This window comes from Fonsecaea nubica (assembly GCF_001646965.1).
Source record: "Fonsecaea nubica strain CBS 269.64 chromosome Unknown Scaff39, whole genome shotgun sequence".
NCBI lineage: Eukaryota > Fungi > Ascomycota > Eurotiomycetes > Chaetothyriales > Herpotrichiellaceae > Fonsecaea > Fonsecaea nubica.
The window spans coordinates 201,040-213,263 of record NW_019173712.1 but is presented as its reverse complement, the minus strand read 5'-3'; the positions used below and the strand labels follow the sequence as shown (position 1 = coordinate 213,263).

Genomic DNA, 12,224 nt, shown 5'->3' with positions numbered 1-12,224 from the left:
CCACGCGCGCGGACGAGAAAGCCCGAGATATGTCGTTAGACCCCGGGGCACGAGGACAGGGCACACAGGGACAGAGGGACATGAATACTACTCATCTTGTGGTCGCACAATTATACATATCAAGTGATCCTGTGATTCAGTGATGCTGTGATATCTACGCTCCCTTCATCCTCTGTCAACAGTGGCAACTGACCCGTCCACCATCACGCCGAAGAGCAGAAAAACCGGCTGCGGCTACGGCTACGGCTGTGCCGAAAAAGAAGAGGAAGAAGAAGAAGAAGAAGGCGAAGAAGCAGAAGAAGAGTGACAAAAAGGTCATATCATAGGTTCTGTCATCGAATTAAGTACCCATGATACCCTTGATACCGTTGATTACCGTACAAACCACGCATTCTCGGGCGTGACCACATGTGAGGAGACCATCGATTCACTATCCAACACTAGATCCATCCCTTCCTCCTTCTCCAGATCCCCGTTCGCATCGCCTCCTACTTCTCCTTCTCCACGAACTACCTAGCTAGCTAGCTACTCACAAACCAAGGACCAAGATCCATGCACTCACAAACAGAACCGTCGCCATATCCAGTCCTTCGAATGGCAACGCCAGCTCTCCTGCACCCCCGGTCTGACTTGGAAGTAGATTTGTGCTGGTGCCCGCGCTTGTACTTATACTCCGGCTCGTCATGGTAGTGATTGTAGTACCAATACCGGTACTTGTAGGGTAGCTGGTGATAGAATGAGACGTGAATGTCAGGGGTGGAGATGGAGATTGGCTTTGCGTTACAGGACCTGTAATGGTAATAGGGGCGCCGGTGTCGCTGGTGTTTATGCTGCTACCATAGCCACTGGTCCCGTACGTGCTGCTGCTGCTGCTGCTGCTGTGGGTGGCTGATCCGGCCGATGTCAAGGTCACCAGGGGCGGGTTCGGGTGGGATATCCCAAGCCGCTACCAGACTGTTGCCCACTTGTCACAGGCGTCGAAATGACTATGGTACCTGTTACATTTTGCCAATCGGTAGTCGTGCTCTCGCATGACTCGGACGTAGACACAGAATGCGTGTCAGGGCCTCCAGGGCTATTTGAAGGGAAGCTCGAGTGAACAGTTGTTGTCACATAAGATGTGCTCGTGATCGAGATGGTGATTGTCGTGTTATGGGAACAACCCGGACCTTCTGGACAGCCACTCCCAAGGACACCAGAAGTACACGTGGTTATTGGGGCTAGCGAAGCTTGGGTATACGTCGACTGGGTGCCAGTCAAGGGGGACACAAGAGACGTCGCGCTGTAGGTATCAGAGCCGGAGGCGAACGAGGGAAGAGGATAGGAAGGGGCTGAGATTGCAATCGAAGGGGTGTAAGAAGAGGAGCTGATGTCAGAAGTACACGGAGACGAGTCCACGACAGTCGCAAATGTCGAGTATTTAGGCGTACATGCGGGACTGACACAGGTGTCCGACGTAAAGCCAGGGTACGAGAAAGTAATGTCCGCCTTTGCTGCGTCAGAAACAGTCATTCCACGGTCAAAGCTTGAAGATCACATACCCACGTCGTTGACGCCGGCTCAATATCCGACAGCGTAGATGTCTCTGCCACAGTTGAGCAGGTCGGGTTGATGGTCGTAGACATAGTCGCTCCGAATCCCCCACCCACAGTCCATTCTGCAGATCGCACTCCCCAAGTAACAACTGCGTCAACAACCATATTGCAAAATACTTGGTCGTTGGTCATCAGCACTTCATTTGATTGCCCCTGATCCCGACAGCCGCCAGATCTGGAGAGACAGGAGCTCAATGTGTCGCTGTAGGTGCAACTGGAGCAGGTGCAGAGACGAATGGACAACACGCTGTTTGTAGTTCCGCAGTGGCTGATCACGGACATGAGGGCTTCGCTGAAGCATTCTTGCGCACAGGAAGGAAGGTCGTCCCAGCTGTCGAACTGGGCGCACGTATAGCCGACAGCCAGAGACAGGATGAACAAAACAATTGATCTCGCAACAGCCATAACGATGGACTGAGAGACGGAGCTATTGCATTATCAAGAGCATACAACGAATGGTCAGAATGCAAAGGGAAGAAGGTACACAAACCGATGACCGACGCCAACGACCGCGATTTGGAAAACAACAAGAACTTATAGGCATTGAACAAAGTCGGAGGCCACTGTTGCTGAGAAACACCGGCCGAGATTTGATCTGGAAGCAGTGATACCGTGCGCTGCTGTGATGCTATGAAAATGTGTCATACTCAGGTCGGTTGAACGAACGGAAGATGCGATGCCCCAAACATTGAGCATCGGTCCCGCGCAGAAAGTTGAAGAGACAATTGCTAGCCCTCTACGGCGCACCATAGTCAGAGACTTCTTAAGAAGGTAGACACTGGTGGCTGCGTCAGGGCCTCAAACGTTTTGAATGACAAGTTGCAAAGAATTGACGGCGATAATCTCAACCGGAATGATTCTGAAAGTCTGTAGAGAGGATAGCATGGACATACAGAACCACTTGGAAATTTATGCATGATGCCTTTTGAGGAAGAAGCATAAGGCCAAGAAAAGTAGAGCCGCTCCCCAAAGAAGGCACCGTGTCACCCTCCGGAGATATCTTGCAGAACCACTCAAGACGCACAGCATAAACTGTGAAACCCTGAAAGGTAAGAAGCATGCAGCGATGGCTAGTCATCAATGGAGGGTCGCGGATGTGCCAGTGGCGAGCCGTAATTGTGTTGTCGAACGTGCAACCACCGTGCCGTCCTTCAGGTAACACTATCGTCCAATGCTGAATCTTAGCTCCAGTTGTCTTCAATCCGGACTCCATGCCCATCAAGTATCCAAAAAGGGAATCGGTTTTGCATGGCGTTGCTGAAATACCTTAGTCGTCGTCCCGTCACTAGAATATCTTGCCAACGAGAATCCATGTCACGAAAACGCCCAGTCCTTTCGCTACAATCTCCAGAGCACCAGCATGAGCACGAACAGCAGCATTGAAAGACTGCACTGCCATAACACTCGGGGTCGAGTATTCAGTCCAGGGGCTGCTCAGGTTGCCGCTTGATGTGGTGTTTGGGGGCAAATCCACGACAACAGTCGAGGTGCTGGTGATTAACACTTGAGTCGCGGTCATAGTAACAGAGCCTGGGTCGGTACCGGTGATTGAGGTGTTAGACGCCCAAGACGATGGAGGGGTTGACAACGTCTGCAAAATATTAGCCATTCAGGCATAGGACAGAGTCATGCACGGTAAAGTATGTATGCAACATGCCTGAGTCTGAGTAGGATCTGAGACTGTGGCCCGATAGCCTCCCCAGGGACCTCTTCCCAGAGTGATGGTTCTTGCGCCATTGATCAACGTGTAATCAAAGCCACTATCCACAGAAGCGTTGCAGAAGACGGCGTTTTTGAACGTCTCGATATCGCGGTTGAAAGGGTTGGAATTGCAAGGCACGTTGGCTTGGAGGCAAAGGTCGAACTTTGTGACGGCGTCAACATTTCGACAGAAACAGTCAAGGGATGTATGGGCGCAGGTAGAGAGAGAAGCGTTGACAGATTTGGTGAAGCAATCTTGCTGTGAGTATGGTCAGCCTGAGGGAACGAGGCACAGCTTCATGGATCGACCTTACAGCGCAGTAGGGAAGAGCGGTCCACCTCTCGTAGTACGCGCTCACGAATGGAGAGACGACCAAGAGGAGCGAGCAAAGGAATGCGGATAGTGTAAATGCCATCATGAGAATGTGTGATAGTAATAAGTGCTGAGGGGAAAATGATGGAGAAGACGTTCGAGGCCTTGCTGAAGAGTTCTTGAGAAAGGATCAAGCAAAGGGAGGGAGAGAGAGACAGAGAAAGGGAGAAGGAGAGTCGTTACTGTCACCCTCGACACCAACACCAACAACAACATCACCTGACCATCGTCACTTGCTCCTTCCCTGAATCGAATAAGTGATATATTGTACATTCACATTTTGGTCCCAGATGACACTCACCTGCAACCAAGACGTTGCTGACAAGTGATGCCATCCAAATGCCACACCTCAACGCTGGCAGAGACTTACCAAAAAAACCACTTGAAAGAGCAAGGTTTAACTTACCACAGACGAGATTGATCCCGGTTCAGGGGGTCGAATCGAGTCTGTGGAAAAGTTTTTGTAACTCGGCATTTTCGTCCTCGTGAAGGATATTCGTGAGTGAGTGAATGTGTGTGGATGAAAAGGAGATGGGAGGGTGAAGGACTTCAGACAAGCGACGGAAATGACAATGAAGAGCTCCCCAGTTCCACGACCATCGAGTTGGTTGATGCGTTGAAGGGGCTGGAAGCCACCCTTTCACTCCATATATCACTACACCTTCAGACTGGACGACCTCCCTGGCGAGGCTGAATGTCCATATGAGCTTCATACCGCATTCCGTCACGTCGCTCGTCCACGTCATCCACCCTATCCATCCATTTTTCAATTATTCAGTGACTTCTCCCACCACGCGCATCTTTGGTTTGATGTATCATCTTTAACCCGTGCCACCACAGTCGAAATCGAGTTCATACTGGCATTTTGACCCTGCATTGGGAATGGTGGCAGTCCCTGTCCATTGGGATTGCCCGACAGGATGAAGTTCGTGAGGTAGGCTTGAAGGGTTTTGGCCACTGGGGCAATCAGGTCCTGCGTGAGGTTGGTGGGTTGGCCGTTGTAAAAGGTATATGGCACATCATATCCATGGAAGCCTGGCGGCACTGCGAATTGATACGAGTAGGTGTTGTTGCCGTAAGCTTTGTTGAGGAAGTAGGTGTTGCAGGTGAAGGATGATTCGGTGACGAACAGGATAGTTCGCTCAATGGGAGACTTATAAGGCTGGCTTCCATCGTAGACAGCTGGATAGAGTGTTTTGACAATGTAGTCAACCGCCGCGGGAGGTGTGCCGGGATTGAGCATGACTATCATGTTCTCCAACTGGTCGTCGGTTTGTACGTAGGGTGGCGTGAAAGATGGTCCCTCGCTGAGTGTATGTGAAACCATGACGCTCAGATTCTTTGCAAATGCCCCTGCATTGAGCAGAGTACCAGGAAGCGCGGGCACAAAGACCCCATCAACAACTGGCCCGTAGGTAAATCCACCATACTGAGAGGCTCCCACCTGCAGTGCGTTGGCTTTGATTACCGCCTCAGAGGATGCTTGTCTGGCCTCCTCGATTGTGCTGACGTTGAGAAGCGACAGGAACGACTGCGTGGCGTTTTCCTGGACGAAATATGATGGCGTCGGAAGATAGCCGGGTGATTGCGAGATGGCTTGCTGGAAAGGGACTTCCTTCAGGCCCCCAAAGGCGGTGATCTGGTGGACGATTGATCCTCCTCCGGCCGACTCGCCCATGACAGTGACCCGGTTTGGATCGCCACCGAACAAATGGATGTTGTTCTGCACCCATTCTAGAGCCAGACGCTGATCATAAAGGCCTGCATTAGACACTCCTCCGGCTGCCTGCAAGGTAGGGCCTGCAAGCCAACCCATGGCGCCTAGTCTGTAGTTCATGGCCACGAAGATAACACCCTCACCTCCGTTGGCCTGACTAGCCTTGATGAGACCACTAGGGTTTCCAGACCCCTCTTTGGATCCGAGAGTATACCCGCCGCCGTAGATCCTGATCCCAGTAAGGAAATGGTGTCGACATCAAGCTCTTTGAACTTACCAGACTACCACCGCAGCACCCGCATTTTGACGTCTTCTGACTCTACTTTTCGAGCCGTCAAAGACCTTTTTGGGCACAATCACATCCAAGAACAGGCAATCTTCAGACATCCGTGGATCTGGTGGGGTAGGCTTAGCATTTTGCAAGGCAATTTGAAGTTGCTCCTCGGCCTGGGTGTAATTGAACGAGGTCGCGTTCCCTGCTATGAGATACTGAACGAACTCGGAGGAGATTGGATACCATCCCGGAATAGCTTGCGGACAGATTCTGTCGACGCTGCCGTTCTGCACCACATTGTTTCGGCCACTGGGTGGCACAGGAGCAGCAAAGCGAAGGTTGCCTATTGGCGGCTGCGCATAACGTATATTTGAGAAGTTGTACGTCTGTCCGGTTTGCTATGAAGTGGAGTCAGTTTGAGCGAGATTCTTTTTGCGACCATCGGAATACATACGTTGAAACTGATCGCCTGGTGGATTTCATAGCCGAGATCAACCTGAGGAAGCGTAGCCTGCGTGTGGACAAGCGGAGTCAGAAGGGCAATCGCCACAAGTGAAAAGGTGGTGGATGACAGCATTCTCCGAGAACTGATCACCGGCGTACCTGTCGAGCACCTGAGACAGATCTCAGCAAGAGGTTATGGATGGGGGAGCAGCGCGCATATGAAATACTTCTTTACCGCCACTGTGTTGGAGAAGATTTGATCAAAGCCAGTGACTGGGGCAATGGTTGACGCGGGCTGGTGCAAGTCCGTCCATCGACCGCGTTTCCAAGAGTCGAGAGCAGTTTCTAGCTTCCAGATCGGGAAATAGCTCCATGCGGAACACGGCAATGAATTTGAGGGTGGGACAACCCCAGCTATAGCTAGTCTGTAAGAACGGGGTTACCAGGGTCGAGCATGATCTGCCTCGGTATCATATCTGGGGAGACGAGCCGATACGTTTGATCCGTCGGCCAATTCCAGAGGAGGGCAACTAGGAGACACATGGGGGGCAGGATAAGTTGGCCTGTTGACGTCAGTATATCGAAAGCTGGCACGGTGGGCATGAAGTGGTGATGCGGGATCACGGCGGTGTCGGGAATGTATCCATCTCTAGACACACATCCCGGGCCTGGAAGGGTGGTTGGACGCGAAGTTGATTCTTTTGTTCTTCCGCTCAACTAGGTATGCAACTAACGAACAGCTGCCACACCATGTTGGATGATGATTTGATCTGTTAGAGGTACGACGTATTCGTGGGATGGTGGAGAACGCAGCACCAGATACGTGGAGACGCGGGGAGGTTGTGTGGAGCAAACAAGAATACAAGCTTAGGTCATGATGCAGTCTTCGGCAATGTCATGGCAATGCTGGTCGGTCCATTATCAATCCGAGAGAATCGTGGTTGGCACGGTTGGGAACAATGGAAAGCTCCACAAGGTCGAGACACAAGGAGACAAAAACCTGTTTGTGGCTTGCAAGGAGAACGCAGCTTCTTAAAGAATGTGGATAATGATAAGTTAACGATAATAATACACCAACAGCCCAACAGTCAAGGGAGTCCAGCACCCATTGAAACAGTCTATCTTCGGCCTTGCTTCACATCCCCTCGTCCAAACCAATTTAAGAATCGCACCAACAATCACACTGTAGTTAGCCTCGATCAGCACCAGCGACCTTTCCGCCACACCTCCTCCGCATTGGCCTTGCCTTTGCTTTCGGGCACAAACACAACCACAAATATAGCCCAAAAAACAGCAACACCTACGAAAATCCACCACACGTTGTGCATAAGGACCTTGTTCAAGACAGGGAAGAACATGGCCACCAAGAATGTTGATAGCCAGTTGGCTGCAAGAGCCCAGCTAGAGACAGCTCCAACGGCTTCAGGTCCGACAAGTTCGCTTGCTAAGATGAACGGAATCGGGCCAAGCCCAACACCAAAACTGGCCACGAATAGGGCAACGGCAGCGATCGTGAGGGCTTGAATGTGCTTTGCGAGCCCGGCGTACAACATCCCTGATGCCGCACCCATCCCTATAATCGAAATCAGGAGGCAGGGTTTTCGGCCAATCTTGTCAGGCAAGGGCGCTGCCAAGATTGTCACCACCACATTTACACTTGAGACAATGACCGTAACGAGGCCAGCTTGCTTGGGCATGACCTTGCCCAGAATGGCGACGCTGTACATGACGACGCTGTTGATACCACAGAGCTGTTGAGCAATCATGGTACCCGTCACGGCGATCAAGGGTTGTCGATACTTGGGCATTTTGACGACTGCAATGATAGATCGGGATGCTTCTTTGAGTGGCCGCGCACCTCTCGGGGACGCGAGGAGACTTTCCTCTTCTGCTTCTCCCGACATGTCCCAGCCCTCCATCTCCTCTCGAATATCCGCCGTTTTCCCTCTGAGGCGCTGCAGGATTCCTCGGGCCATTCGCGGTCGATTGTTTGCCGCAAGCCATTTGGGAGTTTCTGGCGTGAAAAAGAGGCCCACAAACATGAGGCCGGCAATGAAACCGCCCGTGGCCAGCACCCAGCGCCATTTGTTGTATTTGGACAAGAAATACCCGAGGAGCTGGGCGACAACGATGCCAGAATTGATCTGGACCTGAGTGAAGGCTCCGAAGAGGCCACGGCGCTTTGGGGGCGCCACTTCAGAGATATAGATGGGAGAGACGACAGTAGCTGCCCCGGCTCCCAATCCAGAGAGTGCACGACCCAGGGCCAGCAGCCATAGTTTACCCGCCAGTGCTTCAGCAACAGGTCCGCCAGCCAGGAAAAAGGTTGCCAACCTCAACGCAAACAATCGACCGAACCTTGTCGCGACGGCACCGCTGAAGAGGGCTCCGAAGAGACCTCCGACGGTAAACATGGACTGCACCATACCCCATTGGAAGTCGTTCATGGGAATGCATTGAGGAAGTCCGAGGGCTACATATCCGGGGAGTTGGTCGACTTGGCAGGTAATGACCTTCTGAGGGGCATTGAGTTCTCCCTGGCGTTTGTCAGTCATGTCTCCCCATCACAGGTTGTGGTCCAGCAATACTCACCAAGTGGTAGCCAAAGAGGAGAGGACCAAGAGTGACCACGTAGACAGTGGAGATGAGTAACAGGGTGAAACCTTTCGGCTTTGGAGGTGCCATCAGGCCCTTTGGGGGCAGACCCGGGGAGAGATTGACCTGCGTGTAGAGCCCATAGCCACTGCTGGTTTTCGTCAGCGCAGTTCGTCCCATGTTGAGGAAGACAGTTGGTGATGGCATACCAACCCAGAATGCTCTCAGGAAGACCTCCCTCTTTTACTATATGGACCGAAACACACAAGTGACACGATAACAGGGGGAACGATACTGGAGCCCAATGATGTAGATTGTTGCGTAATGATGCAGATTAGCTGCGCGCAGGCAGACAGATTGTTTAGATTCCCCATGGTTGATTGAGAAGGAAGCGGCGCCCTCCGATGAAAGCATAGCAGGAGAGAACGATGGGATTGGACGCCGTAGACGACAAGGAAATGACCAAGTCGAGCCAGCGCAGGCCCAGCACAGGCCAGCGAATGTGGGCGCAGGTGGGCGCAAGCAGGCGAACGGGGCAAAGTGCAGCCGTGCCGTGGCCTCACCACATCCTATTGGTCGGCATCCACAATGCCAAGTCGTACATCAAATCGACAGGCTTCGTACCAACAACACCTCCTGTTGCCTCTCCGCAAGGCTTGCCGTCCTCGCCGTCTTCAAACCTCGCCTCTATCGCCGTCAATGTCGATCATTTCGCCTCATGGGATTTTATGCTTTTCGATTTTAATGTGCATCTGACTATCAACTATTTTCTAGCAGATTCCCATCCCGCGGCCTAATTGCAAGAAAAGGCGATTTGTTTGCTGATCCACAAGACTCCTTGGTTGCCACTCGGCTTTGGGCCATACTTGATCGGCGGAATCGGGCGGAGGCTGCCTATTCAACGCTGTGAGAGACAGCCTCACCGGGGTTGTTGGCGAGGGAGATGAATGCTGTCCGTTCGATGATGTCGCCAATATCGTTCCGTTCGTGTTAGATTGTACGTCTGTTTAAAGCACAACACCCGAGGTCGTACTGGGGGGGGACTTTGGACGAAATGTCGATTCCTGGCATGTCCCGCTCAGGCACAAGTCTGAACATTGCCCAACAACTCCGAAAGTCCACTCAGTTGGCGTTAGATGGTATACACTCCTTCTTAGTGTTCTTCCCTTTCGACCCCTATCTTCATTGGCTGAGCAGTGCAAACGGGAGCAAGCTGATATAAACCACTAGATTCTGGCCGGGGCCATGACAAGAAAATACCGGGCAACAACTATACAGCGAAGGTTAAAATCGGCCACAAGTATACTATCATCGGTTTCATTAGCAGCGGCACCTATGGTCGAGTATACAAAGCTGTAGAGAAGAATCCAAAAAGTGATTCGACCAGCCCTTCAGGGACATCTCCACCAAAGGAACTATATGCCATCAAAAAGTAACGTCACAAGATTTTCCTATAAGCAAGGTCTACTCTGACCCACAAACAGATTCAAACCGGAGAAGGAAGGAGACAATGTCCAGTATACAGGATTGTCTCAATCTGCCATTCGGGAGATGTCGTTGTGCACCGAGTTGTCTCATCCAAACGTGGTTCATCTGGCCGAGATCATCCTCGAGGACAAGTGTGTCTTTATGGTTTTTGAATACTGCGAGCATGATCTTCTCCAAATCATTCACCATCATACCCAGCCGACCAGGCGACCCATCCCCGCTACCATGATCAAGTCGATCCTATTTCAGCTCCTCAATGGCTTGTACTATCTCCACCAGAACTGGGTGATTCATCGTGATTTGAAGCCTGCCAACATCATGGTCACCAGCTCTGGACATGTGCGCATCGGAGACTTGGGACTTGCCCGACTCTTCCACAAACCTCTCTCGTCACTATATTCCGGGGACAAGGTCGTGGTTACCATATGGTACCGTAGCCCCGACCTGCTTCTGGGTGCACGTCATTACACGCCGTCCATCGACCTCTGGGCTGTCGGATGTATCTTCGCTGAACTCCTAAGCCTCAGACCAATCTTTAAGGGAGAAGAAACAAAGATGGATAGCAAGAAGACAGTACCGTTCCAGAGAAACCAGATGGGCAAGATTGTGGAAATCCTGGGCATGCCTCGACGAGAAAACTGGAAGGGCTTGGTGGACATGCCGGAATATCCGCAGCTGCAGTCACTGATCGTGTCCCGTGGCGGGATGCCAGGAGGCTTATATCCGAACCCCCCTACGTCTCTGAACCGCGGTTCTGGTGGTAACAACGGCAGCGGTCTGGAGTCGTGGTATAACAACTGCATCCGGCACGCGAGCTACCCTCCAGACAAGTCTCCTGGCCAACGCGGGTTCCAGCTCTTGTCGGAGTTGTTCGAGTACGATCCCGACCTACGCTTGACGGCCGAGCAAGCTCTCCACCACGAGTACTTCAGAAACACCGATGATGGGCCGAACAAAGGCAAGATATGGGTCAGCAGTAATTGCTTCGAAGGGCTGAACGAGGTGTATCCACACAGGAGGGTAAGCACTGAAACGAACGACATTGGGACGGGCAGCTTGCCAGGGACGAAGAGAGGGGGCTTGCCTGATGACACGCTTCTCCCAGCGTCAAAAAGGAGATAGCATTTCCATGACTCTGACCTCGGCAATTGGACGCCACTATTGTTGCAACTTGACTCGAATCATTGCGGAGACCCGCGATCTGTCCTCGCTTGGGAGAACCCCTACACGAAACGTGGAGTCACATCACATCCCTCCCAGGCCCGGCCGGTACAGTGGAATGCGTTTCACCTAGCTCTACAGCGCGAATTGGCCACGTTCACCGACGAAGAACTTCAGGGCAATTGGAGTAATTCTCTCAATTCGTTGCCCTCACAAGTCTTTTGGCACTACAACGAGTGGAGATTGAACTGACGATGCATTTATCTGCGACTGACTCGGATCTTTTCGTGGTGAAGATGGAAAAGAGTCAAACCGTGCACCCCGAGGCGGAAGTCACTTTGGCTGCACGAGGTATATTGACACCACATCTTGGATGTTGGGGCACACGGGACGGTCTGTCATTCGGTCTCACGGCTAGCATTTGGAGTTTCGTCCATTTTTTTCAGCATATGACCAGCCCGGGGTACTTGTTTGGTTTGCAAAAAGATGCAATATTTTTTTTCACAGTGACCAGAGCTCATTTATGCTTTTTCCTTTTTCATAGGTCTGTTCTTTGGATTGTCATTCCACCATTTTTCGTAAAGCTCCGAGCCTCCATCTACCAGTGGAAAAAGGGTTCCCATTGATACCGCCGTAGCCGTTGATATGCCATTGCTAATCATAGGCAAAGGGTGAGGGTCCATAAGATGCTGCACATGCAATCCCTGGCCAGCGCTCGACTCTTCGCAAAGGCTCCCCATACGACTCTCGTCCTGAAAAGTTCGTCAAGACGAAATCTTGTTTGTCCGCTCCGCGTGAGGAGGACCACCCGTCAATATTTCAGATGATCCTCATTCTCGTCTCCAAACCCCCCAGTCACCTCCCCGACACACATGC

The 12,224-nt window shown here is 51.9% G+C and overlaps 4 protein-coding genes across 4 annotated transcripts; 2 read left to right on the top strand and 2 right to left on the bottom strand.

The window, feature by feature from the left end:
• Positions 1–529: 529 nt before the first annotated feature.
• On the bottom strand, positions 530–1,625 carry AYO20_06306 (hypothetical protein; the record flags this gene model as incomplete). Its single annotated transcript, XM_022644597.1, has 3 exons — positions 530–946; positions 1,003–1,488; positions 1,542–1,625. 3 exons carry the CDS (start codon positions 1,623–1,625, stop codon positions 530–532), a joined length of 987 nt encoding a protein of 328 aa, XP_022499475.1.
• Positions 1,626–4,435: 2,810 nt separating this feature from the next.
• AYO20_06305 (hypothetical protein) lies at positions 4,436–8,879 on the bottom strand (the record flags this gene model as incomplete). The annotated part of the gene is made up of 6 exons (XM_022644596.1): positions 4,436–5,615; positions 5,664–6,058; positions 6,115–6,274; positions 6,332–6,399; positions 7,409–8,641; positions 8,697–8,879. 6 exons carry the CDS (start codon positions 8,877–8,879, stop codon positions 4,436–4,438), a joined length of 3,219 nt encoding a protein of 1,072 aa, XP_022499474.1.
• Positions 8,880–9,127: 248 nt separating this feature from the next.
• Positions 9,128–9,496, top strand: AYO20_06304 (hypothetical protein; the record flags this gene model as incomplete). The annotated part of the gene is made up of 1 exon (XM_022644595.1): positions 9,128–9,496. The coding sequence occupies one exon, from the start codon at positions 9,128–9,130 to the stop codon at positions 9,494–9,496; it is 369 nt and encodes a 122-aa protein (XP_022499473.1).
• A 257-nt stretch (positions 9,497–9,753) lies between these two features.
• AYO20_06303 (hypothetical protein) lies at positions 9,754–11,309 on the top strand (the record flags this gene model as incomplete). The annotated part of the gene is made up of 3 exons (XM_022644594.1): positions 9,754–9,838; positions 9,930–10,131; positions 10,184–11,309. 3 exons carry the CDS (start codon positions 9,754–9,756, stop codon positions 11,307–11,309), a joined length of 1,413 nt encoding a protein of 470 aa, XP_022499472.1.
• Between the last annotated feature and the right edge of the window lie 915 nt (positions 11,310–12,224).